The sequence below is a fragment of the Erythrolamprus reginae genome, chromosome 6 (assembly GCF_031021105.1).
Source record: "Erythrolamprus reginae isolate rEryReg1 chromosome 6, rEryReg1.hap1, whole genome shotgun sequence".
NCBI lineage: Eukaryota > Metazoa > Chordata > Lepidosauria > Squamata > Dipsadidae > Erythrolamprus > Erythrolamprus reginae.
In genome coordinates this window covers 90,856,234-90,880,481 of record NC_091955.1, presented here as the reverse complement: position 1 = coordinate 90,880,481, position 24,248 = coordinate 90,856,234, and the positions used below count along the sequence as shown (strand labels likewise).

At 42.6% G+C, this 24,248-nt stretch overlaps 2 protein-coding genes across 2 annotated transcripts in view; one reads left to right on the top strand and one right to left on the bottom strand.

Moving 5' to 3' along the window:
• Positions 1-217: 217 nt before the first annotated feature.
• Positions 218-13,109, top strand: CMAS (cytidine monophosphate N-acetylneuraminic acid synthetase). Its single transcript, XM_070754378.1, has 8 exons — positions 218-477; positions 2,727-2,869; positions 5,703-5,858; positions 7,874-8,007; positions 8,349-8,443; positions 9,414-9,585; positions 11,008-11,161; positions 12,164-13,109. Exons 1-8 carry the CDS (start codon positions 266-268, stop codon positions 12,367-12,369), a joined length of 1,272 nt encoding a protein of 423 aa, XP_070610479.1. The 5' UTR covers positions 218-265; the 3' UTR covers positions 12,370-13,109.
• Positions 13,110-21,043: 7,934 nt separating this feature from the next.
• The window catches only part of LOC139169073 (sulfotransferase 6B1-like), an 11,318-nt gene continuing 8,113 nt past the window's right edge, over positions 21,044-24,248 (bottom strand). Inside the window, exons 5-6 of the mRNA XM_070754877.1 lie at positions 22,818-23,004; positions 21,044-21,162 (exon numbers count right to left, since the gene is read on the bottom strand). Coding sequence (XP_070610978.1) covers positions 21,044-21,162; positions 22,818-23,004 — 306 coding nt within the window. The remainder of the gene's footprint in view (positions 21,163-22,817; positions 23,005-24,248) is intronic.

Here is a 24,248-nt window from a genome sequence, read left to right as displayed (position 1 = left end):
TTGAACTACGTTTCCCGGCATCCCACTGGAACGGCCTTTAGCTTTTACTCCCATCGGCCACAACGAAACTACATTTCCAAGCCAGCGCAGAAACAGCGCCGTCTACCGCCTCAGAAGACTTGAAGCAAGCGGGGGGAACGTTCATCTCCGCCCCTTAAAAACTCCACCTCCCAGCATGCCTCCTGGCGGGCGTGTCAAGGCGGCTGCGCGAGGGGCGGGGCTTCAACGTGGCAGGGCGTTTTGATGTCCATTCTGTCAGCAAGCCATGGCTACGGCGGTCGAGGAATCTCCTTCGCTCGCTGTCGTCTCTTCCCGGCCGTCGGGGGATGCCGGCTCGGGGTCCCCTCACATAGCGGCGCTGATCCTGGCTCGAGGCGGCAGCAAAGGGATCCCTCTGAAGAACATTAAGCTCCTGGCTGGCGTTCCGCTGATTGGCTGGGTGCTGAGGGCAGCCCTCGACTCCGGCGCCTTCCAGAGGTCTGCGCATGCGCGAGTTGTCAACGTTCTTTTTCCCTCCCCCTTTTGAATGGAACCGACAGTTCTTTTTGTCTGCAAACAGAAACTTCCGGGTTGCATTTGATTTATTTGGCATTTCATACTAAATCGTGATAAAAACGTCATAGAGGACTTTATCATTATTAGGAAGCACGCTCTTTCAGAATCAGAAGATGAAGATCTATGGAGTTTCGAATCTAGGATGGGCTGCCTTTTTTAAATATTGCAAAAATCTTGCAAAGGTTTCCAGCAGATTTCAGTAGATGTGGGCATAAGAGATATATGATTCATTTCATAGCATGTTGCAAATGTGGTGGGATAAAGGCTAATAGGGTTTTAATGCTGGGGAGTTTTAAATACAAGCTGCACGGAATCAGCTATATATGTGAGTTGGGCAGCCATATGTCAGCAAAGCTGAGAAAATTGTCCTTGTCATTCCAGTTTTTGGTGTGACCTAAATAAATAAAATAGCAATCCATTCCAATGAATGAAATTTCTATCATAAATTATGAGGCTTGACTTTTTGGTAGGCTCTTGATGTGCTTTGTAGATAGTGATAATGAGCCAGGGTGGCGCAGCAGGTAGAGTGCTGTACTGCAGGCCACTGAAGCTGACTATAGATCTGAAGGTCAGCAGTTCAAATCTCACCACCGGCTCAAGGTTGACTCAGCCTTCCATCCTTCCGAGGTGGGTAAAATGAGGACCCGGATTGTGGTGGCAAAGGCCTAGCTCTGTTAAAAAGTGTATTGCTAACATGTTGTAAGCCGCCCTGAGTCTAAAGAGAAGGGCGGCATAAACATCGAATAAATAAATAAATAGTCCTTGACATAGAAAGAATAGAATAGAATAGAATTCTTTATTGGCCAAGTGTGATTGGACACACAAGGAGTTTGCTTTTGGCGCATATGCTCTCAGTGTACATTTTTAAAAGGACACATTTGTCAAGAATCATGAGGTACAACACCTAATGATTCTCATAGGGGTCAAATAAGCTATCAGAAAACAATAAATATTAATAAAAATCTTAATGATACAAGCAACAAGTTACAGTCATACAATCATAAGTGGGAGGAAATGGGTGGTAGGAATGATGAGAAAAAACTAGTAGTAATAGTAGTGCAGATTTAGTAAATAGTTTGACAGTGTTGAGGGAATTATTTGTTTAGCAGAGTGATGGCGTTCGGGGGAAAACTCTTCTTGCGTCTAGTTGTCTTGGTGTGCAGTGCTCTGTAGCGACGTATCTACCTATTCTGGTCCTTGAAGAAAACTTGAGGGCAAAACAGACAATTGAGTTTTTGCCAAGACTCTGCAGTAGTTAGTATACAAGGGTTAAAAAAGTGTTTCAAAACACACTTCATGGCACCAGACCAGATTATCTCCGGTACCACCTTCTGCTGCACGAATCCCAGCGACCAGTTAGGTCCCACAGAGTGGGTCTTCTCCGGGTCCCATCAACTAAACAATGCCGCTTGGCGGGACCCAGAGGAAGAGCCTTCTCTGTGGTGGCCCCGGCCCTCTGGAACCAACTCCCCCCAGAGATTAGAATTGCCCGCACCCTCCTTGCCTTTCGTAAGCTACTTAAAACCCACCTCTGCCGCCAGGCATGGGGGAATTGAGATCATCTTTCCCCCTAGGCCTTTACAATTTTATGCATGGTATATCTGTATGTCTGTTTGGTTTTTATTATAATGGGTTTTTAACTGTTTTTAGTATTGGATTATTATTATATGCTGTCTTAATGTTGTTAGCTGCCCCGAGTCTTCGGAGAGGGGCGGCATACAAATCCAATAAATAAATAAATAGAACCAGTCTGTCCACCTTATATTAAAAATGCCTTATTTTTTTCTGGGATCCACTGCAGTAAATGTACTCTTTGAAGCCAAAAATAAAAAATAAATGCAGCAGCCTTACAGCTTTCCACAGAGTGCTAGATGTACGCCCTAATATCCTCCCATGACCCCTTTTTACCTCCAAATCTGTAGCGCTGCACGACCTGTTTGCAAATGGGCAACAGATATGCCCATTTTACAGATTTGAACATTGAGGCCAAACGCTAGTGATTTTCCTCAAAGTCCTTGGTTGAAGATAATGGGTACTATTCACTTTCCAAAAAAAGATTTAGTGGATGGGGATACCAGGTAAAGAACTGACTCATATCTCAAGGTTTGTCGTGTAGTGTCACAACTTCCATAACGGGCAAAAATGTTGCTGCTCCCTTTGTCTACCCACAGCGTATGGATTTCCACAGATCACGATGAAATTGAGAAAATTGCCAAGCAGTTTGGAGCTCAGGTTCATCGGAGGAGCTCGGAAGTGTCTAAAGATTCTTCTACTTCTTTGGACACCATTGTGGAGTTTCTCCAATATCACGAGGGTATGTTGGTGCTAACAAACTGTGACTGTATGTTTTTTTAAAAAAGTAGTACTTTATGAGATCTTTCAGCATTCATTCTCTGGATTTGCGTACAGGCATGTCTAGTTTAATGAAAAGAAGGACTAGGGGTGATATGATAGCAGTGTTCCAATATTTGATGGGCTGCCACAAAGAAGAGGGAGTCCAGCTATTCTCCAAGGCAAGATAAGATAACTTTATTGCCATTTTTTTAAACTGTGAGCACACTGGCCCATATTAAAAATGAAATTCTGTTGCCTGCTCTCAAGAGAAAGTATTAATCTAGCTCAGGAATTCTGGGAGTTGAAGTCCACATGTCATATTAGAGAAGCATCTTTCGGCTGTGGAGAGAGGGGCGTTTGGCCAGGTTCGCCTGGTGCACCAGTTACAGCCCTATTTGGACCGGGAGTCACTGCTCACAGTCACTCATGCCCTCATCACCTTGAGGCTCGACTACTGTAACACTCTCTACATGGGGCTACCTTTGAAAAGTGTTCGGAAACTCCAGATCGTGCAGAATGCAGCTGCGAGAGCAATCATGGGCTTTCCCAAATATGCCCATGTTACACCAACACTCCGCAGTCTGCATTGGTTACCGATCAGTTTCCGGTCACAATTCAAAGTGTTGGTTATGACCTATAAAGCCCTTCATGGCATCGAACCAGAATATCTCCGGGACCGCCTTCTGCCGCACGAATCCTAGCGGCCAGTTGGGTCCCACAGAGTGGGTCTTCTCCGGGTCCCGTCAACTAAACAATGTCACTTGGTGGGACCCAGGGGAAGAGCCTTCTCTGTGGTGGCCCCGGCCCTCTGGAACCAACTCCCCCCAGAGATTAGAATTGCCCCCACCCTTCTTGCCTTTCGTAAGCTTCTTAAAACCCATCTCTGCCGCCAGGCATGGGGGAACTGAGATACTCTTTCCCCCTAGGCCTTCACAATTTTATGCATGGTATGTCTGTATGTATGTTTGGTTTTATAATAAGGGTTTTTAACTGTTTTAATATTGGATTGTTATATGCTGTTTTTATTACTGTTGTTAGCCGCCCTGAGTCTACAGAGAGGGGCGGCATACAAATCCAATAAATGAATGAATGAATGAATAAAATAAATAAATAAATAAATAAATAAAAGAGCCAACTTTGCCTACCCCTGACCTAGCCAAACACATACCGTATTTTTCAGAGTATACAACGCACCTTTTTAAGCCCCCAAAAGAGGGTGAAAACTTGGGTGCGTCTTATGCACCGAATGTAGCCCCACCTGTCCACCCCGCATCCTTTGGCCTCTGCCTCCCAGCAATTTACCTCCTTGCAGCAAACAACCCAGAACCTGATTAGCACAAGCAGCTGATTATCGGTCTCCCAACTAGCAGCTGATTGAAGCTGCAGGCAGGCCCACGTGCTGAAATGAAAGTGAAACTAAAGCTGCACGGAGGCAAATTTGCAACTCTAAGCGGTGGTTCTTGTTCTGTGCGCAGCTCTCAGAGCGAATGCACCGACTCAAAAATCCCTTATTTTATGGTAAAATCAAACTCTTGAGAGAAGCACACATAACGAAGAGCAGATTTTAAACAGCAAGGGGAAAAGAGTTATTTTTCTCTTCGGAGCTAAACAGCATTCCTTAGATAACAAGTCCATTTATCATTTAAGCATATGAATTTGCTCACCGAAGTCTCGGGCAACAAGCATCCAGCAGAGAATGCCTTCTATTGAGGCAGAAATCGTGGTTTTGAAGTCTTGTTCAATCACCCTCCCCCAGTCTTACAACTTTTCCATTGAACGACATTGAAACCCCACACCCAATTTTCCAAAATCCTTTGCCTTTATACTGCCTGGAAGTGACATCACACCCCAAAGAGGCTAAGACTGTACGCTAATACCTTTTACTCTGCAGCTCCTCTCGCCTCCTCAGCAGTCTCCTATAGCGAGGGTCTATCCACTGACTTTCCACTCTAATGTCTTCCTCATCCTCTGGGACCACTCCCCCATTGTCATATCAGCCCCCTCTAGTGGTTCCTCAGGCTCACTCGGGTCACTTTCTCTCTCGCTCTCTGCATCAGCTGGCAACCCCCCCCCCCCCGGCCCAGGGTACCCAGAGGGGCGTGGCTCATCCTCCCCAGAATCTGACATAACCAGGTCGTGCAGAATACAGCTGCGAGAGCAATCATGGGCTTCCCTAAGTATGCCCATATTACTCCAACACTCCGCAGTCTGCATTGGTTGCCGATCAGTTTCCGGTCACAATTCAGAGTTGGTTATGACCTATAAAGCCCTTCATGGCACCGGACCAGAATATCTTTGGGACCGCCTTCTGCCGCACGAATCCCAGCGACCGGTTAGGTCCCACAGAGTTGGCCTTCTCTGGATCCCGTCGACTAAACAATGTCGTCTGGTGGGACCCAGGGGAAGAGCCTTCTCTGTGGTGGCTCCGACCCTCTGGAACCAGCTCCCCCCTGAGATTAGGATTGCCCCCAGCCTCCTGGCCTTTCGTAAACTTCTTAAAACCCACCTCTGCCGTCAGGCATGGGGGAATTGAAACATCTCCCCCTGCCCATGTTGTTTTGTTGTTTGATGGATTGTGTGCTTGTTTTTTGTATATATTGGGGTTGCTTTTATGAATTTTTTAACCTAAAACTGTAATTAGATTGGTAAATATTAGATTTGTCACTATGTACTGTTTTTGCCATTGTTGTGAGCCGCCCCGAGTCTGCAGAGAGGGGCGGCATATAAATCCAATAAATCTAATCTAATCTAACCTGAGGTGGACAAGGAGCACTCACAACAGTGCTCATCTCAGTTTTCTCTCCTTTCTCCAGAGGTTGACGTCGTAGGAAACATTCAAGCGACTTCCCCTTGCCTGCATCCCACCGACCTCATCAAAGTGGTCAAAATGATCCGTGAGGATGGCTTTGACTCGGTCTTTTCAGTCGTGCGGCGGCACCAGTTCAGATGGAGAGAAATTAAAAAAGGAGGTAAGGGAGGAGGTCTTTCGGATTAGATATTATCACATATAATATTGGATATTATCGCACGACTGATTCGGTCTCACAGAGTTGGCCTTCTCCGGGTCCCATCGACTAAACAATGTCGTCTGGCGGGTCCCAGGGGAAGAGCCTTCTCTGTGGCGGCCCCGACTCTCTGGAACCAGCTCTCTTCAGAGATTAGAACTGCACCCACCCTCCCTGCCTTTTGTAAACTTAAAACCCACCTCTGCCATCAGGCATGGGGGAATTGAGGCACACACACACCCGGGCCTATACAATTTATGTATGGTACGTTTGTGTGTATGTCTGTTTTAATAATGGGGGTTTTAAAAGTTTTTTAAATGTATTAGATTTGTTATGAATTGTTTCATTGTATGCTGTGAGCCGCCCCGAGTCTACGGAGAGGGGCGGCATACAAATCTAATAAATAAATAAAAATAAATATAAAATCTTCAGATAGGTACCTATTCACATCAACCATCTATCGGTTGTCAGGGTTCCAAATAGCATCCGAAATTAAATCAAGAGTCCAAGGCGTAGCATTCCTCAAAGTTCCAATTTATTAACAGAGCCATGTTGGCATCTCTACACCACGTTTGGAGTACTGTGTTCAGTTCTGGAGACCTCACCTACAAAAAGATATTGATCAAATTGAACGGGTCCAAAGACGGGCTGCAAGAATGGTGGAAGGTCTTAAGCATCAAACTTACCAGGAAAGACTTCAGGAACTCAATGTGTCTAGTCTGGAGGACAGAAGGGAAAGGGGGGACATGATCGAAACACTTAAATAGGTTAAAGGGTGAAATATTATTTGTTTGTTTGTTTGTTTTTATTTATTTTATTTATTTAGCTAGCTAGATAAATAAATAAATAAATAAATAAATTGTTTATTATTATTATGTTGTAAGCTGCTCCGAGTCCTTGGAGAGGGGCGGTATAAAAATTCAATAAATGAATGAATGAATGTATGAATGAATGAAAAAAAAATTAGTTGTGCTGAAATGGACATAATGACAAATGAAATTAAAGGAGTAAGAAATAAAGAAACTAAAGAGATATGGGGAAATGGTATAGATGGATCCGCAATAAAAAACAGAACTGACAATATAAAGTCCGAGTCTTCGGAGAGGGGCGGCATACAAATCCAAATAATAAATAATAATAAATAATAAATAAATATTGAGTACAGTGTTCCCTCGATTTTCGCGGGTCCGAACTTCACGGAAAGTCTATACCACGGTTTTTAAAAAATATTAATTAAAAAATATTTTGCGGGTTTTTTCCCTATACCATGGTTTTTCCCACGTCATATGTCATCGCCAAACTTTCGCCTGCCTTTAATAAATATTTTTTTTAATATTTAATAAATAAACATGGTGAGTAATAATCTGAATGGTTGCTAAGGGAATGGGAAATTGCACTTTAGGGATTTAAAGTGTTATGGGAAGGCTTGTGATACTGTTCATAGCCAAAAATAGTGTATTTACTTCCGCATCTCTACTTCGCGGAAATTCAACTTTCGCGGGCAGTCTCAGAACGCATCCCCTGCAAAAATCGAGGGAGCACTGTATAGGTGTATATGCAACAGACTTGGAAATATTATAATTCTGTTCTATATTAATATAATGATTGTATTTGATTGCTTATGACATAATGAAAGGAGTTATAATGATGATGTGTTAATAGAAACGGTATTAGATCTATAAAAACAATGATATGACTTTTTTTCTTTTTTTTAAATAATAAAACTTTAATTTTAATATTTTTTTTAAGAATGAATGAATGATTGAATGAATAAATAAATAAAATTGCTGGAGAATATCAATAAAGTCACTAAACTCACACATCTGTGTGAGAGTGAGCAGGACAGCACAGAGGTATTTAGAATTCCAATGACGCCAAATCCATTTTTCTCCACCACTTCCACCCTGCACCTAAATAATTAGATTTCTTCACATACACTGTCTGCATTTATAATGTTGCATTTATAATTGTTTTAACAGTCTGTGACGTGACCATCCCGCAAAATCTGAATCCTGCCAAGCGACCTCGGCGGCAAGACTGGGACGGCGAACTTTATGAAAATGGATCGTTTTACTTTGCCAAAAGGGCCTTAATTGAAAATGGATATTTGCAGGTGGGTACGCCAGGTCTGTTTGAGTTGGGTTTCTGGCAGGGGTGAAATGTTCCCGGTTCGCTCATTCCTGTCGGTCGTCGGAGACCCCGTCACAAAGGGAGCGCGAGGCTCCACCCACCTGCCCATATGCCGCCATTTGGGTTCTTTTACCCTCTGCGCATGCGCACGTTGGTTAAAAAAAGGGGGGGGGGAATGGAGATTTGACCGCAAATTGGGCCGGAGTGCAATTTCTGCCTCTCCTTGTGCCGGTACATAACCTCTGTGGAAACCCTATCCAGTGTTCAGGATGTGCCTTCCGGTATGGGCAAGATTGAATCACCTGTGCTTTCATTTTTATCTAGGGTGGGAAAATGGCATACTACGAAATGCGAGCGGAGCACAGCGTGGACATAGATGTTGATATAGATTGGCCTATCGCGGAGCAACGGGTCCTAAGGTAACCAGAGAAACTCTACCTTTGAGTATAGGGTTTTCTGCTTGAGCAGGGAGTTGGACTAGAAGATTAGATTAGATTAGATTTATTGGATTTATATGCCATCCCTCTCCGTAGACTCGGGGCGGCTCACAACAATGGTGAAAAACAATACATGGTAGACCTCCAAGGTCCCTTCCAATTCTGTTATTTTGTTATGTCCTCAATGGGAACTGTTGTGGTTGAATCATAGTCAGCTCCTTTACTCACAGACCCTGAAGAGGAGGAACCGGCTCCATCTGGGCATCATAGGCCCGTGTGGCTGTCAGAGGAGACAGATAGTGATGTTGAGGGAGGGATGGAGATTGAGGGTTCTGCAGAGAATATAGAGCACCCAGCTAGGGCCTTGTCTGGGACTGATGAGGAGGGGAAGACTGTGGATCCTATTTTAGATGCAGGGATGAGAAGAATGCATGGGAGACGAGCAGTTACAAGGATGTAGAGGGAAGCCTTGAATATTGCTTTGCACAGTGTGCAATCACAGAGTGTTTAAAAGGGGAGGAGACTGGGAGGTTCCCTTTGCAAGAAATCAATGTTTATCCCTACAAGTGGGAAAGAGCAAGTTCAGAGTTTTTCCCCCTCAAATATCACTGCCGTCTTGAAAAAATATAGTTTTGAGAAGTCTGTGAGTATTTCTGCTTCAGCCAAGCTAAAGACTTTAAGTTACAACTCTGTTTTGCAACATTCCTTATCAGTTTTGCCGCTCACTTTGAATTTTGGCAGTTGGAGGACATTCTTTGCTTGAATTTGTGGTATTCTTGCTTGTACAATAGACTATTATACTTCCCAACTCTGTGTCTGAGTATTAACTGGAATCTAACTGCTGGCTGGTCGTTGAGTCAGACAGAACAGGAACTATTATTTCCTCTTGGTCTTCCAGTCTTCTTCTTCCCCATAGAAGGCAACATAAGTAAACTGGGTTCCTCCCTTCCAGATATGGCTACTTTGGGAAAGAGACCTTAAAGGAAGTGAAGCTTCTGGTTTGTACCATTGATGGATGTCTCACCACCGGTCACATCTACATCTCCGAAGATGGAAAAGAGATGGTTTCCTATGATGTCAGAGATGCCGTTGGAATCAATCAGCTTCAGAAAAGAGGCGTAGAGGTACATCTTAATCCTTGCCTTTGAGGATGGATTTTTAAGGTAGAGGTGTCACAAAATTTATTTGCCTTTTCTGGGACAGAAGGTAGTTGTGGTCTGCCAGCGGAGCTGGTGGCCGACATGAACAGTGAAGAGGTTGGGGAGGAACATGGGCCAGTCCTGGAGTCTGGAGAAGGTTCTGATGAAAGCTCTACATCGGAGGCAGAGATGGGGCCAGGGCCTGTCTGACAGTTATCAGCTACCTTCGGAGTCGGAGAGCAGCTGGAGCCTGTTCCCGATGTCCGCATGTGCAGAACTGTCAGGAGATGTGGGCATGACTTTGGACCAGACTACCTACGGGACGGTCTCCTGCCTCATGCATCTCAGCGTCCGGTTAGGTCCCACAGAGTCAGTCTTCTCCAGGTTCTGTCGGCCAAGCAATGTTAGCCTAGGGGAAGAGCCTTCTCTGTGGTGGCCCCCGGCCCTCTGGAATAAACTCCCTCCAGAGAAACATACTGCCCTTTTCCTCCTGGTCTTTCGTAAAGCTCAGAAGACCTACCTCTGCCGGCGGACATGGGGGCCGTGAGTGATGAGATTGTCTCCGGACGATGCTATGAATGATTGAATTGGATGAATGTGAGTGACTGCATAAGGGGGGTTTCTAGATTTTTTAGTAGTTTTGTACAATTCTTTTACAAAATAATTAAATTTCTTCACATATATTGTCTGCATTTATAATATTTTAAACCAACCTGAGTCGCTTCGAGAAGGGCAGCATAGAAATCAAATAGATAGACAGACAGACAGACAGACAGACAGACAGAGAGGGGGATGGATGGATGGATAGAGAGATTGAGAGATAGGGACGGAGGAGAGACAGGGAGGGAGGGATGGATGGATGGATAGAAAGAAAGATAGATATATATAGAGAGAGAGATAGGGAGGGAGGGAGAGACAGACAGAGGGAGGGAGGGAGGGATAGAAAGAAAGATAGAGAGATATAGAGAGAGAGAGAAAGGGAGGGAGACAGACAGAGAGGGGGGGATGGGTGGATGGATGGATAGAAAGAAAGATATATATATATATATATAGAGAGAGAGAGAGATAGGGAAGGAGGGAGGGAGAGACAGACAGACAGACGGAGGGGGGGATGGATGGATGGAAGGAAAGATAGATAGAGAGAGATATATATATAGAGAGAGAGATAGGGAAGGAGGGAGGGAGGGACAGACAGACAGACGGAGGGATGGTTGGATGGATAGAGATAGATAGAGATAGAAATATAAAGATGATAGATAGATAGATAGAGAGAGAGAGAGAGAGAGAGAGATAGGGAGGGAGGGAGGGAGGGAGGGAGGGACAGACAGGCAGACAGACAGACACATTTGAAAGCCTGATCTACAAAGATTCTCCTCGATCGGCACTAACCGCCTTTCATTGGTCCAGGTGCGGCTGATCTCCGAGAGGGACTGTTCCACCAAGGCGCTCTTCACCTCGAAGTTGGGCTGTACCGTGGAAGTTGGGGTGATAGACAAGCTGGGTGTCGTGGAGAAATGGCGGAAGGCCATGGGGTTGTGCTGGAAGGAGGTGGCGTATTTAGGTGAGGCCCTTTCCGATTGCTCCTTGACTAACGTTCTGCCTGTAAGTTGACTTAACTATGCGAACCCATTTTCAATTTTTCTACTTCATGCGTCAGTCGCTCTTTATTATTTCCCCAGCGGATGGTTTTCTTTCTGATTCTCTCAATTATTGAAAGTAGAAGAGACTACAGATACTCCTTGACTTACAACCATAATTGATCCCCAAAATTTTGACGGTTAAGCGAGACTTTTGTTTTTACCTATTTTACGACTTTTCTTGCTGCAGTTGACAAGTTAGTAACCCGGTTGTTAAGTGAATGTAGCTTCCCCATTGACCTTTGGTCATCAAAAGGTCACAAGAGGTGATCATATGTCCCCTCATGAGATGTTGCTTCTTGCAGATGCACAGTAACAAAACCTCACTTGGAAATGCATGTGCACATGTCAAAGACGTTTCACTACTGGTACGATGGTGTCGACCGTACCGGTAGGAAACCACTACTGGTCATAACGTGTTGGAGGGCGGGGGGAAACTCACTTATATGTCTCACTTAAGCCACCTAAATTTTGGGGTCCATTTTGGTCGTACGTCAAGGACTATCTGTATATTTCTGAAACTGAAGGACTTTGCGGTCCTTAAAGAGAGTCCCATCCTCACAGATCTGATCGAGAACAGCAAGTTTTACCTCAGATAATATAGAATAAGCCAGCATTTTAAAACCTCGGCAACTTGATGGCGTCTGGTCTTCAACTGCCAGAATCCCTCAGTCACATTATACTGGTAATTGAAGTTCGCAATTGTGGTCGTAAGTTGAGGACTGCCTGTACATCGAATCGTCTTTTATATTCAAAATCAGCTTTCAGAATGACTACAGCCCAAGACTTTAAAGAAATTGAGCCTTGGTTTCCCGCCATTTTTAAAAAATTACCTCAGAAACGCCTCTAACAAAATGTAACCAATTACAAAGAAGAATTCCCTGCGATCGTTCACTGAAAATGCTTCTTTTTAACTCCACCCGTAGGAAATGAAGACTCGGATGCGGAGTGTCTGAAAAAAGCCAGCATGAGTGCCGTCCCTGCGGATGCATGTCCGGCTGCGCAGAAAGCGGCAAGCTACATTTGCAGGTCCAACGGCGGCCGCGGGGCAGTTCGGGAATTCGCCGAGCACATCCTCCTTTTGATGGAAAAGGTGAATTCGGCTGAGAAAAACTCGGGCCGACCAAACTAGGAAGTCGCCTCCAAGCAGCGTCTGTGGGAGACATGGCGTTCAGCTTCGTCGGTTTTTTGCCGGGGTGTGTCTTTCCTCCGCTTGGCTTTTGACATTTCCAGAATCCAAAAAGGACCCTGATGATAATTTTTAAAGTATCTGCTTTATTATTATTATTATTACTTGCACAGGTGGTGAAATTGTTACTGAGTTGATGCAGCGCCAAAGTGGCAGGAGAAACCAAAAAATCCAAAGACGCGCTATTGTCAAACATTTCTATGGAGATTCTTGGCCATTCAGGTTGTGGGGGTTTTTTTCAAGAGGCAACTGGACTTTCTTTGTTCTTCTTTGAAGACGTTTCCCTTCTCCTCCAAGAAGCTTCTTCAGCTCTTGATTGGATGGTGGAGGATGGAAGGATTTATGCTCCTTGTAGGCTGGTCATTTGCATCCTTTTAGTGCAGTGGTTCTCAACCTTTCTAATGCCACGACCCCTTAATACAATTCCTCATGTTGTGGTGACCCCCAACCATAAGTCTAGCGCCAATTCTCCTAATAGAGCTTTAATCTGATTGGCAGGAAGGCCAGAGGGACGTCCCCACTGTAAACGCCTGATTGGTCGGATTGTAAAAATATGTTCCGAGGTGCCAAAATAGAAGCTTTAGTTCCTAACACCATAGAAAATTTGTCTTTTCCCAGGGTCTTAGGTGGCCTGTGAAACAGTCATTCGACCCCCAAAGGGGTCCCGACTCCCAGGTTGAGAACCACTGTTTTAGACGGTCCTTCAAGCACTTGGAGGTTTATCTGTGTCCTCAGGGTTACCTGAGAGGTATCGAAGGCTTAAAAAGAATACAGCCTTTTGGGGGGTTTTTTTTACTCTGACTAAGGTGGCTTGCCATTATATAAGGAATTGATGACCATGTGTGGACATCAGATGGAACTTAATATTTTGCCAGAGGGTGTCTTCTAAATCCTGAAGTCCCCCAACAGGTAGGAAAAGACATTCTTGATTTTTTATGTTCAAGAAGTGTTTCTCCACAAGCTTTATTTGATGCCCTTGCTCTAGATTGGCTCATTTCTCAATCTTGGCAATATTAAGACATATGGACTTCAGCTCCCAAAATTACCAATCAGCCACGTCTTAAAGAGAGACAGGGTGGTGCAGTGGTTAGAGTGCAGCACTGCAGGCTACTTCATCTAACTGCTAGCTGTAGTTCAGCAGTTCAAATCTCACCACCGGCTCAAGATTGACTCAGCCTTCCATCTTTCCGAGGTGGGTAAAATGAGAACCCAGATTGTTGTGGGGGGCAAATATGGTGATTCCGTAAACGGCTTAGAGAGGGCTGTAGAAGCACTATGAAGCGCCCTGAGTCTTTGGAGAAGGGCGGCATACAAATCTAATAAATAATAATGATAATATAAGTCTAAATGCTGTTGCTAAAATTGCCAAAATTGAGAAACACTGATCTGAATTGAGTCACACAGGTGGCACCTGTTCAGTTGAGGAGCATCAACTTTTTGGTGGTCTGAAGTTGCAAATAATAATCGGGGAGTAGGGAAAGGCAGTGATGCCGAGTCCCTATCATTTCCTGAATTTGAAGAGAACAGATTCGAGCAGGAGATCAGGTGGTAAATCTTGAAAGGTTTATGGAGCACCGGCCTTGATAGACTTCCGTTGTGAATTCCTTAGGGCAGTGTTTCCCAACCTTGGTAACTTGAAGATATTTGGACTTCAACTCCCAGAATTCCCCAGCCAGCAAATGCTGGCTGGGGAATTCTGGGAGTTGAAGTCCAGATATCTCCAAGTTGCCAAGGTTGGGAAACACTGCTTAAGGGAACTTATTGATAATATGACCCCGTTCATCTGTTTGGCTACATCGCTGAGCAAAATTGACAATAGTTCTTCCCCTGATGTCACAGCTTCTTCCCTCAGGGCCTAGACCAGTGATGGCGAACCTTTTTCAGTCCGCGTGCCAAAAGGGTGTGCGTTGGTGTGCTAGCATGCGTGTGTACATGCCTTACCTAAATGCCTGCACCACCCACCTCTGCTGCCCCGGCGCATGCACACAATCCCCCTCATCCCCATGCATACACACAGGCCTCACTGAAGCCTGGGACGTGAAAAAACAGCCGAACGGGAAACCGGAAGTTCAGAAAAACAGACTTCCGGTTTGCCCGTTATGCTGTTTTTTCACGTCCCAGGCTTCCGGGAAGCTTCCTGAAGTCCCAGAGTGCAAAAACAGCCAAACGGGAAACCGGAAGTTCAGAAAAACAGACTTCCGGTTTGCCTGTTATGCTGTTTTTTCACGTCCCAGGCTTCCGGGAAGCTTCCTGAAGTCCCAGAGTGCAAAAACAGCCAAACGGGAAACCGGAAATTCAGAAAAACAGACTTCCGTTTTGCCTGTTATGCTGTTTTTTCGAGTCCCAGGCTTCAGGGAAGCTTCCGGAAGCCCCAGAGTGCAAAAAACAGCACAACGAACAAACCGGAAGTCTGTTTTCTGAACTTCCGGTTTGTCCATTTTGCAGGTTTTTTGCCCTCCGGGCCTTGAGGGAATCTTTCCTGAAGCGTCTGGAAGGCGAAACGGCTTTTCCCAAGGCCGAAAATCAGCTGGCCAGCACGCACATGTGTGCTGGAGTTGACATAGGGCAACATCTCGCGTGCCCTCCGATATGGGTCCGCCTGGCACGTGTGCCATAGGTTTGCCATTACAGCTTTAGCACAGCCCTAGACTAGCGGTAGGCAAAGTTGGCTCTTCTATGATATGTGGACTTCAACTCCCAGAATTCCTGAGCTCGCATGATTGGCTCAGGAATTCTGGGAGTTGAAGTCCACAAGTCATAGAAGAGCCAGCTTTACCTACCCCTGCCCTAGACTATCTGTGGGGGAACGATGGGCCTTTTATGACTTGTGGGCTTCAACTCTTCAATGAGTCCTTCAGCAGGGCTTCAGTTCAGGAATTCTGGGAGTCGAAGTCCACAAGTCCTTAAAAAAGGCCATCGTTTTCCAACCTCTGGCCTAGACGGTGACCTGATGTGATCCTGGGGATTTTTTTGTCGATCCGCTCTTTTGTTTTTTGGTGCACTTCTGTTCTTTTGAGAGCAGCCATTGATAATGAAGGAACATCTTTAGGAAAACTTTTTTTAAAGCACTTAAAGAGAGATGGAAATCGGGCGTTTTTCTTTCTGCTAGCTCAGAATCGGCGGGAGGGTCCAGTAAGATGGCAGGAGAACACTCTCATGTCCGTTTCAAACTTGTAGCACCTGAAACGTACAAATTCTGAAGGAAGGACCCGACAATGCAAAAGAATCCTTGTCTTGATTCTTCCAGTACAAGGAGTTCTCAACTTACATCCATTCGTTTAGTGACATTCAACGTTATGACACTGGCAAAAGGAGACTTATGACCATTTTTCCACTTATGACCGTTATAGCATCCCTGTAGTCATGTGATCACAATTTGACCGCTTGGCCACTGACTCAGATCTATGTTGCTAAGTTGACAAGTGCGGTATTAACAACTTGAGAGCTGGCAGCAAGGAAGGTCAAAAAAATGGGGCAAAACTCACTTAATGACTGTCTTACTTAGCAACAATTGTGCTCATACACATTGTGCCCCAATCCAACCATCACACGCTAAGACGTATCTCCAAATCAAAGCGAAGAAAGCTTTGTGTATTACCTGAATGTAGCCTGTTAGCTCTTTAAACTTTAAGGGGCTTGGATCATCTTGTCTGCTATCGCAATCATTTATTTCATTTATTGGCTGCAGATTATTTTCTGGCCTTAAACAGGTTTCCGGAGTCAATTATACATCAGATAATCTGCTGGTATTTACAAGTGGTGAATATTTTTATTTTTAAATCCCGGGATTCTAATGTTTGTGTGTTCGATTATTATTTTTTTTAAATATGTGATTGGTTGTGATTCCTTTGTTGTTGTTGTTGTTTACTTTTCAGTGGGTTTGGGAACTTTAAATCCCCACCCCAAAAACTCAGAAGTGAAGGATAGATGAAATTTTGGGGAAATAAATAGGTGTCCATTTGTTTCAGTCACATTTTTTTTCTTACCTTGCTAACCTTTTGAAGAAAGGCAACTTTCAGGCAAAGACAGCATCTACAGGGAGGGTCTGAAAACACAATGACACCCACTATGTTGTGATTTTTGCTTTCCCCCAATTCCACCCTCCAGTGGACATCTCTGATAGGAACTTTATGGCTCGCCTCTTCCTTCTGTGAAGGAAAGTGCGAAAGAAGACTTTGAGCTAGACATATTCTCCCAAGCTATTTGCAAGGAGAATTTCCATGCATAGAAAAATGTGCTATATGTAAAATACCATTCTGGACAAAGTGAGTTTAAGATTTGTGTTACCTTCCCACCAAAGTGGTACCTATTTATCTACTCACGCTTGCCTGCTTTCAAATTGCTAGATGGGCAGGCGCTGATGTAAGAAATGGAAGCTCACCCTGTCACATGTCACTCAAGTCTCAAAGCTTTTGTGTTGATAAGTTCAGTGTCTTTAACCACTGAGCCATTGCGCCCCTAAACACATATATTTAGAAGTCTGCCTTGCTGTAAAATTTCATATCATGTCCTATTGTAAATACTGGTCAATTTAGCGGGCATGAATTATCTTGAGCTATGTGAATTGAATTACTCTTTGAGTAATTCTGCTTCGTCATACAAATAAAATCTCATCCTACTTTTCTTTTTTTCCCATAAGATCACTCTGACCTACCGTCAAGTGTGGGTTTGTTTGTTTTTTAAAGCCACAATAGAATAGAATAGTATTTTTATTGGCCAAGTGTGATTGGACACACAAGGAATTTGTCTTGGTGCATATGCACCAATAGGCAAGTTTTCTGCAATACTCAGACAAAAACATCCATCCACAGTAGGATGGGTAAATCCAAACTTTTTGTCTTGAAACCATTTTGCAAAATTTATTTTTGGACAGATAATTTTGTATCTTCGCAATCCATTTTTCACCCTTGTTTTATCTTTCACTTTAATATGCAAAATCAATTTCGTGTCTAAAAGAGATCTGGTGAACTCTGGACTGGGGGGAAAAAGAGGCAAATTTGTAATAATATATTAATGCTGGATGAAGGAATATCCCATATGAACTTGAATAGCTGATATTTACATTAGAAGGATGAAATAGAACTTTGAAATTAGATATACCCTCCTCAGGACTCAAATCACCTGAAAATGTTATTTGGGGGAGAAAAACAGTCAAGAAATTGCCACTGGTTTATAAATATGTATTATAAAATATATTTATAAAATATCAAATACCTCTTCTGCCAGATGCCAAGGTGCAGGTGCATTTTCTGGGGACTATGAATAAAGTATTTGTTCAAATGCTCTTTAATGATTTGTCTTGTTGATTATTTATGTGTGAATAAAATGTAATCAAAAAGGTTTTATTTTTTTTAAGATTCAAAAATAATAATAAAAAGCCTTGTACAACTGTATTGTTTCTCTTCTTTCTTCCCAATGGGAAAAAAACAAAAACCCACGCGATGAGTAACGGATGATGAGTAATTTGCTCTGTGTTGCAGAGACGTTGCATATGACGGACCCTACTTTCATCTCACCTTCCTATTTCTGACAATCCTCCATAATTGAAACGTCCACCTTGGTAGGAACTAATCACATATTTAAGGTTGTGTTCACACAATAAGTTTAAGGGAGTTCACTGCATCAGTTCTCAACTTACAACCATTTGTTGAGTGGATGTTCGAAGTTACATTTACAAAGCATGTTGTGTCAATTCTACCTGTTTGGTCTCAGTCTTAATAAATGTGTTGATTCAGTGACCATTTCGAGTGTGTGGTGAGAATTGAACCCAAGAGCAATTCATGACTTTGAAATAACGTATTAGCTTCTGTTGTGGTTAGCTCTGGCCCAGCTCCTGCCCCAAGGACTGTGGATGTGGGGGAGACATCCACATGCTGCAGGCCTGTTTTGCCCCCGGTGGAATCTGCTGATGAAGGCTCTTCTGACCAAGAAGACATGAGTGACAGGGAGGAGGAGAGTGTGGCAGACAGCTCAGAAGGAGATCAATTATCTAGCTCCTCCTTGGATTCAGAACAAGAGTTAATGATACAGCCACGCATGCGGAGAGCGATGCATAGGCAACAACAACTGAGAGATTATTATCAAAGAAAATGAGGCCACCTGTGGTTGGGTGGGGCTGTGGTAATTATGAGGCTGCTATAAAGAGCAGCCTGTGGGTTTGGCCATTGTGGAGGATTATCTGATCATTGTGTTTTGTGACTGCTTTGCTGCCTTTGACCCTTTGTGTGCTGATTTTCCCCCGCTTTGAAACTAACCCAGAGCAAAGTGTGTTTCACTTTGTGAAAGAAGAAGGACTGTGAATTGCCTCACAGCTGCAAGCTAAGTGTCACAGAACTGATAAGGGACTCGTACAAATTACCAGTTTGTTTGGAGACGAGTGCTCTTTGCTATACCAAAAGAGGGCTTAGGTTAAGTGACTTTTCATTATAAAGAACATTGTTTTGAATTTTCAAACGTGTGTGTCTGAAATTTGTACCTGTGAATTTTGGGGAGGAGTCTACCAGAGAGCCCGACAGAACAGCTTCCTTTTTCGGGGCCCAGATTTAAAAGCATTATGCCACAATGAAAGGTGGGGTAAAAATGAGATAATTCAAAATGACTTACTAGTAAGTGCCAGAGCCCACTGTAACAACATTGCCAAAATTAAGGCATTAAGAGTTGTTAACCTAATCTTGTGTAGCTTCTCCCCCAGGCTTTTATATTTTATGTTTGGTATGCATGTGTTGTATGGTTTTAATTGTTGGGGTTTTATATATACTTTTTAATATTCGATTTGTATTACTATTATATTGTTTTTGTTATTGTTGTGAGCCGCCCCAAGTCTTCGGAGAGGGGCGGCATTCAAATCTAATAAATTATAATTATTATTAATTGAATTTCCTGCACTGAGCAGAGGGTTGGAGTAAAGATCCCTGTGGGTCCTTTCACTTTTCATTTATTCATTGTCCATTAAATAGTACACTTCTGATTCAATGAACTATTACTACATTTCATAAATCTGTGGTAAAAGGAAGAGGATGAGGGGAGAAAAAGCTTATCTTTCTATCATCGATAGAGAGTTCCTCCTCAGAAAACCAAAACAAGTCTTGAATTTCCCTCACGGAGATTTATCAACACCTCATCATCACAAATGTTCTGCCTATTTCAGGCTGTAATTGTGGTTCCTTGAGGTACAATAGGAAGAACAGCATCCTCTACACGCAACAGGAAATGTGTCAGGAAACTTGTGGGAACACAACGCTTACAACCAAACCAAAGAGAAACATGGAGAGGACAGAAGGAAAAGGGGGGACATGATCGAAACATTTAAATATGTTAAAGAGTTAAATAAGGTTCAGGAGGGAAGTGTTTTTAATAGGAAAGTGAACACAAGAACAAGGGGACACAATCTGAAGTTAGTTGGGGGAAAGATCAAAAGCAACGTGAGGAAATATTATTTCACTGAAAGAGTAGTAGATCCTTGGAACAAACTTCCAGCAGACATGGTTGGTAAATCCACAGTAACTGAATTTAAACATGCCTGGGATAAACATATATCCACCCTAAGATAAAACACAGGAAATAGTATAAGGGCAGACTAGATGGACCATGAGGTCTTTTTCTGCCGTCAGTCTTCTATGTTTCTATGTTACAAAATACTTCAGTGAACCTGCATATCCATTATGGTACACCGAATTGATTGTTATAAGAGACGATAGAAAATAGAAATAAGGAGAACAGAATGGATCAACTGTAATCCACAAGAAGCAGAATTTATTCATGAGTCCCTCATGCGTCTTCTTCATTGTTCGCTTTGGAAGAAAATGAGTTTGTCCAAAGTGGAAAATACTAGTCTTTAAAACATATTCTGATCCAGGGTTCATTTCCAAATCAACATTCTTTTTCTTTTTTTTGAAAAATACTTTATTGATTATTTACATTAAAAAAGATTAGGTATAAACACTACAACAATGCAACATTTACAGGATGCATGAAATTACATAAGTTTTTATGCATAGGCATCCTTCAGAGAAAGAAAGAAAAGAGAGAAGAGAGAAGAAAGTGAAGTTTGACAACAAAGGGGGTTACAACATACATACATATATATATACATTCAAGACAAAAACAAAGCATTATGCTTTATACATGAGTTATCTTGGTATCAGAGCTTAATATTTACACCTGCAAGATTGCAGGCTAATTGTTTCATGCAGCATATTCATTTATAATATATACATATATATATATTTTCCTTCTTATTTGTTATTACATATATATGTTAATTTATCACTAACGTATCCATTTCTATGTAATTGCTTTTATTTCCTCTATATTTCTCCATGGTATAATAGTGCCTTATAGTAGTAATGTTTCCTCTTAACAATAGTTTGATTTTTCTCTCTTTATTCTTTTATTTTGTTTTGTTTTGTTTTGTTTTTATTTATCCAGATATGCCACTTGTCCCAAGTGTTGTGGAATTCCTTGGTATCTTTATCCTGTAACTCAGATGTGAGCTTTGTCATTTCTACTACTTCATATATTTTGGTTATTAAGTTAAGCAATGTCGGGATGGTTTCCTGTTTCCAGGTTTGGGCATATATAATTCTTGCCCCGGTGGTTATGTATATCAACCTTCAAATCAACATTCATAAACGAGGTGTTTTGCCACTTCGCTGAAAGTCATTTTCTTCTTAAACGTCTCTTCAAACAGCCGGTTCTGTTTGGGAGTGAAGTGATTCTTCCAGTCGCCAACAGTACCTAAGAAATGATGTAACATGAGGAAGTATAGTTTTTCCAGAAATCTTTCCCATAAAAAAGAGCACTAATGGGTGTCCCTCGACAGGAGATGTGGGGGAAAATATTGCGAAGAATTTGGAAGAAAAGAAAGAAAGACGGGTTTGAATGGTTTTGTAGAACTAAGAACTCCTACCCTCAAAACACTGCACACCAAGACAACTAGACACAAGACCAGTTTTTTCTCGAACGCCACAATTGGTGGGCCACTGTGTGACACAGAATGCTGGACTCGATGGGCTTTGGCCTGATTCAGCATGGCTCTTCTTATGTTCTTATGCCATCACTCTGCTAAACAAATAATTCCCTCAACACTGTCAAACTATTTACTAAGTCTGCACTATTTACTAAGTCTACATTCCTATCACCCATTTCCTCCCACTTAGGACTGTATAACTGTAACTTGTTGCTTGTATCCTTAAGATTTTTATTAATATTGATGGTTTCCTCGTTGCTTATTTGACCCCTAAGACAATCATTGTGTTATGCCACATGATTCTTGACAAATGTTTCTTTTTCTTTTATGTACACTGAGAGCATATGCACCAAAGGTATGCCCATATTTCACCATCACTCCGCAGTCTGCATTGGCTGCCGATCAGTTTCCGGTCACAATTCAAAGTGTTGGTTATGACCTTTAAAGCCCTTCATGGCATTGGACCAGAATATCTCCGAGACCGCCTCCTGCCGCACGAATCCCAGCGACCGATTAGGTCCCACAGAGTGGGCCTTCTCCGGGTCCCGTCAACTAAACAATGTCGGTTGGCGGGCCCCAGGGGAAGAGCCTTCTCTGTGGCGGCACCGGCCCTCTGGAACCAGCTCCCCTGGAGATTAGAACTGCCCCTACTCTTCCTGCCTTCCGTAAACTCCTTAAAACCCACCTTTGCCGTCAGGCATGGGGGAACTGAAACATCTCTCCCTGGGCATGTTTAATTTATACATGGTATGCTTGTGTGCGTGTCTGTTAGTATATGGGGTTTTTTAAATCTTCAAATATTTTAAATTTAGTCGGATTATTTATGATTTGTTCCACTTGTTGTGAGCCGCCCCGAGTCTTCGGAGAGGGGCGGCATACAAATCCAAATAATAAATAAATAAAATAAAATAAAGACAAATTCCTTGTGTGAAATCAACATATTCTCCAAACACCGAGCAAGAATTAAGGAGAAACTTCCTGACAGTTAGAAGAATTAATTAGTGGAAGGGTTGTTTTTTGCGAGTTGGTCAAATTTTTTACTATCATTTTTGTTTTAGTTTTGTTAATTTTTAAACCTGCCACTTTGCCAAATTCTTCCAGTACTTTTAAAAGGTTTGGTCCTGATTCTATCGGATCTTCTAATATAAACACTAAATCGTCGGCGAAGGCCTGGAGTTTATAGATTTCATTTTTAATGTAATGTTTTATGTATTCTATGTACCATGTATTATATTTGTAAATAATTTTTTTCAAAAAAAAAGAATTAATTAGTGGAACAACTTGCCTTCAGAAGTTATGAATACTCCAACATTGGAAGTTTTTAAAAAGAGATGGAAATGGTATAGTTTCCTGTCTAAGCAAGGGGTTGGATGAAAAGATCACCAAATTCTCTTCTTCTGTTCTACTATTCTATTCAAATTACCTTTTCGGAATATCAATTTCCGGTTAGAAGTGAGTACGCAGACCGTGTGGGTTTGATCAGAATTTTCCTTTTCTGTATTGGTTTTCATCTCGTTGAAAGAAGACTTTTTGCAGATTTCGTAGATCTGGCTCTCTGTGGGGTTGATCCCTAGGAAGGCATTTAACTTCTTCACAACCTTGGGGAGATCCTGAACGTGTAAAAAATAGAGGAAAAAATGATCTGTGATCACGGATTCTGAGGATTGAGAGACGGCTGTGGGTTGGTGTTTTAGGCCAGTGTACCTAGCACCCGAGACTGATAGCAAGGAGGTTAGAGAGGATGGGGAGTCAGAGGCTAAAAGCCAACCAGGACCTTGGGTGCCCATGAATGACTCAGGGAAAAAGTACAGTGTTCCCTCGCTTTTCACGGGGGATGCGTTCCGAGACTGCCCGCGAAAGTCGAATTTAGAGATACGGAAGTAAATACACTATTTTTGGCTATGAACAGTATCACAAACCTTCCCTTAACACTTTAATTTTCCATTCCCTTAGCAACCATTTAGATTATTACTCACCATGTTTATTTATTTGGACAGGGAGTAACTGCTCACAGTCGCTCATGCCCTCATCATCTCAATGTTCGATTACTGCAACCTTTTTGCGAAGTTCGAACCCGCGAAAATTAGATGGAACACTGTAAGAGCCTCTTCTTGATGCTAGAGTATGCAGGAATGTCAAAAGGCAGCAGTGGCTGAACAGGAAGAGGTCTCTGTACGAATAGATCTCTAAAACACTTGGCCACGCCTTCTGGCTACTTAAGGGTGAGTCTCATGACAAGTGATTGAAGAACGTTCGAATATGAGAGATGGACGATCGGATCGTGCTTGTGGATTATTTCTGTGATGTACAAATGAATAAACTGAAAACCTGTGTCTCCAAGTTTCCTGCCAATTCAGCGTGAGTCATGTTAATTAGAGACTGGATCAAAGAAAACTGTTTGGGGAGTTTGGGCTTTCTACCCGAGACTTTAATGAACAGCCACTATAGCAACTGACTCATTTCTGGCTTTTACTGATATTGTTTGTTTGTTTGTTTGTTTGTTTGTTTGTTTGTTTGTTTATTTATTTATTTATTTATTTATTTATTTATTTATTTATTTATTTATTTATTTATTTATTTATTTATTTATTTATGGGATTTGTATGCCGCCCCTCTCCGCAGACTCGGAGCGGCTAACAACAGTAATAAAACAGTATATGACAATAATCCAATACTAAAAACAATTAAAAACCCCTTATATATAAACCAATTTATACGGTTAAACTTTTTGCTAGTAAACTATTAGAAATTATATGCTTAAAACCTGTTCACTCTATGTGTGTGGACCAATTTCTTGGGGGGGGGCTCATCTTCGGGATAGAACAGGGGGGAAAAAACCTTGAGAAACTGCAAG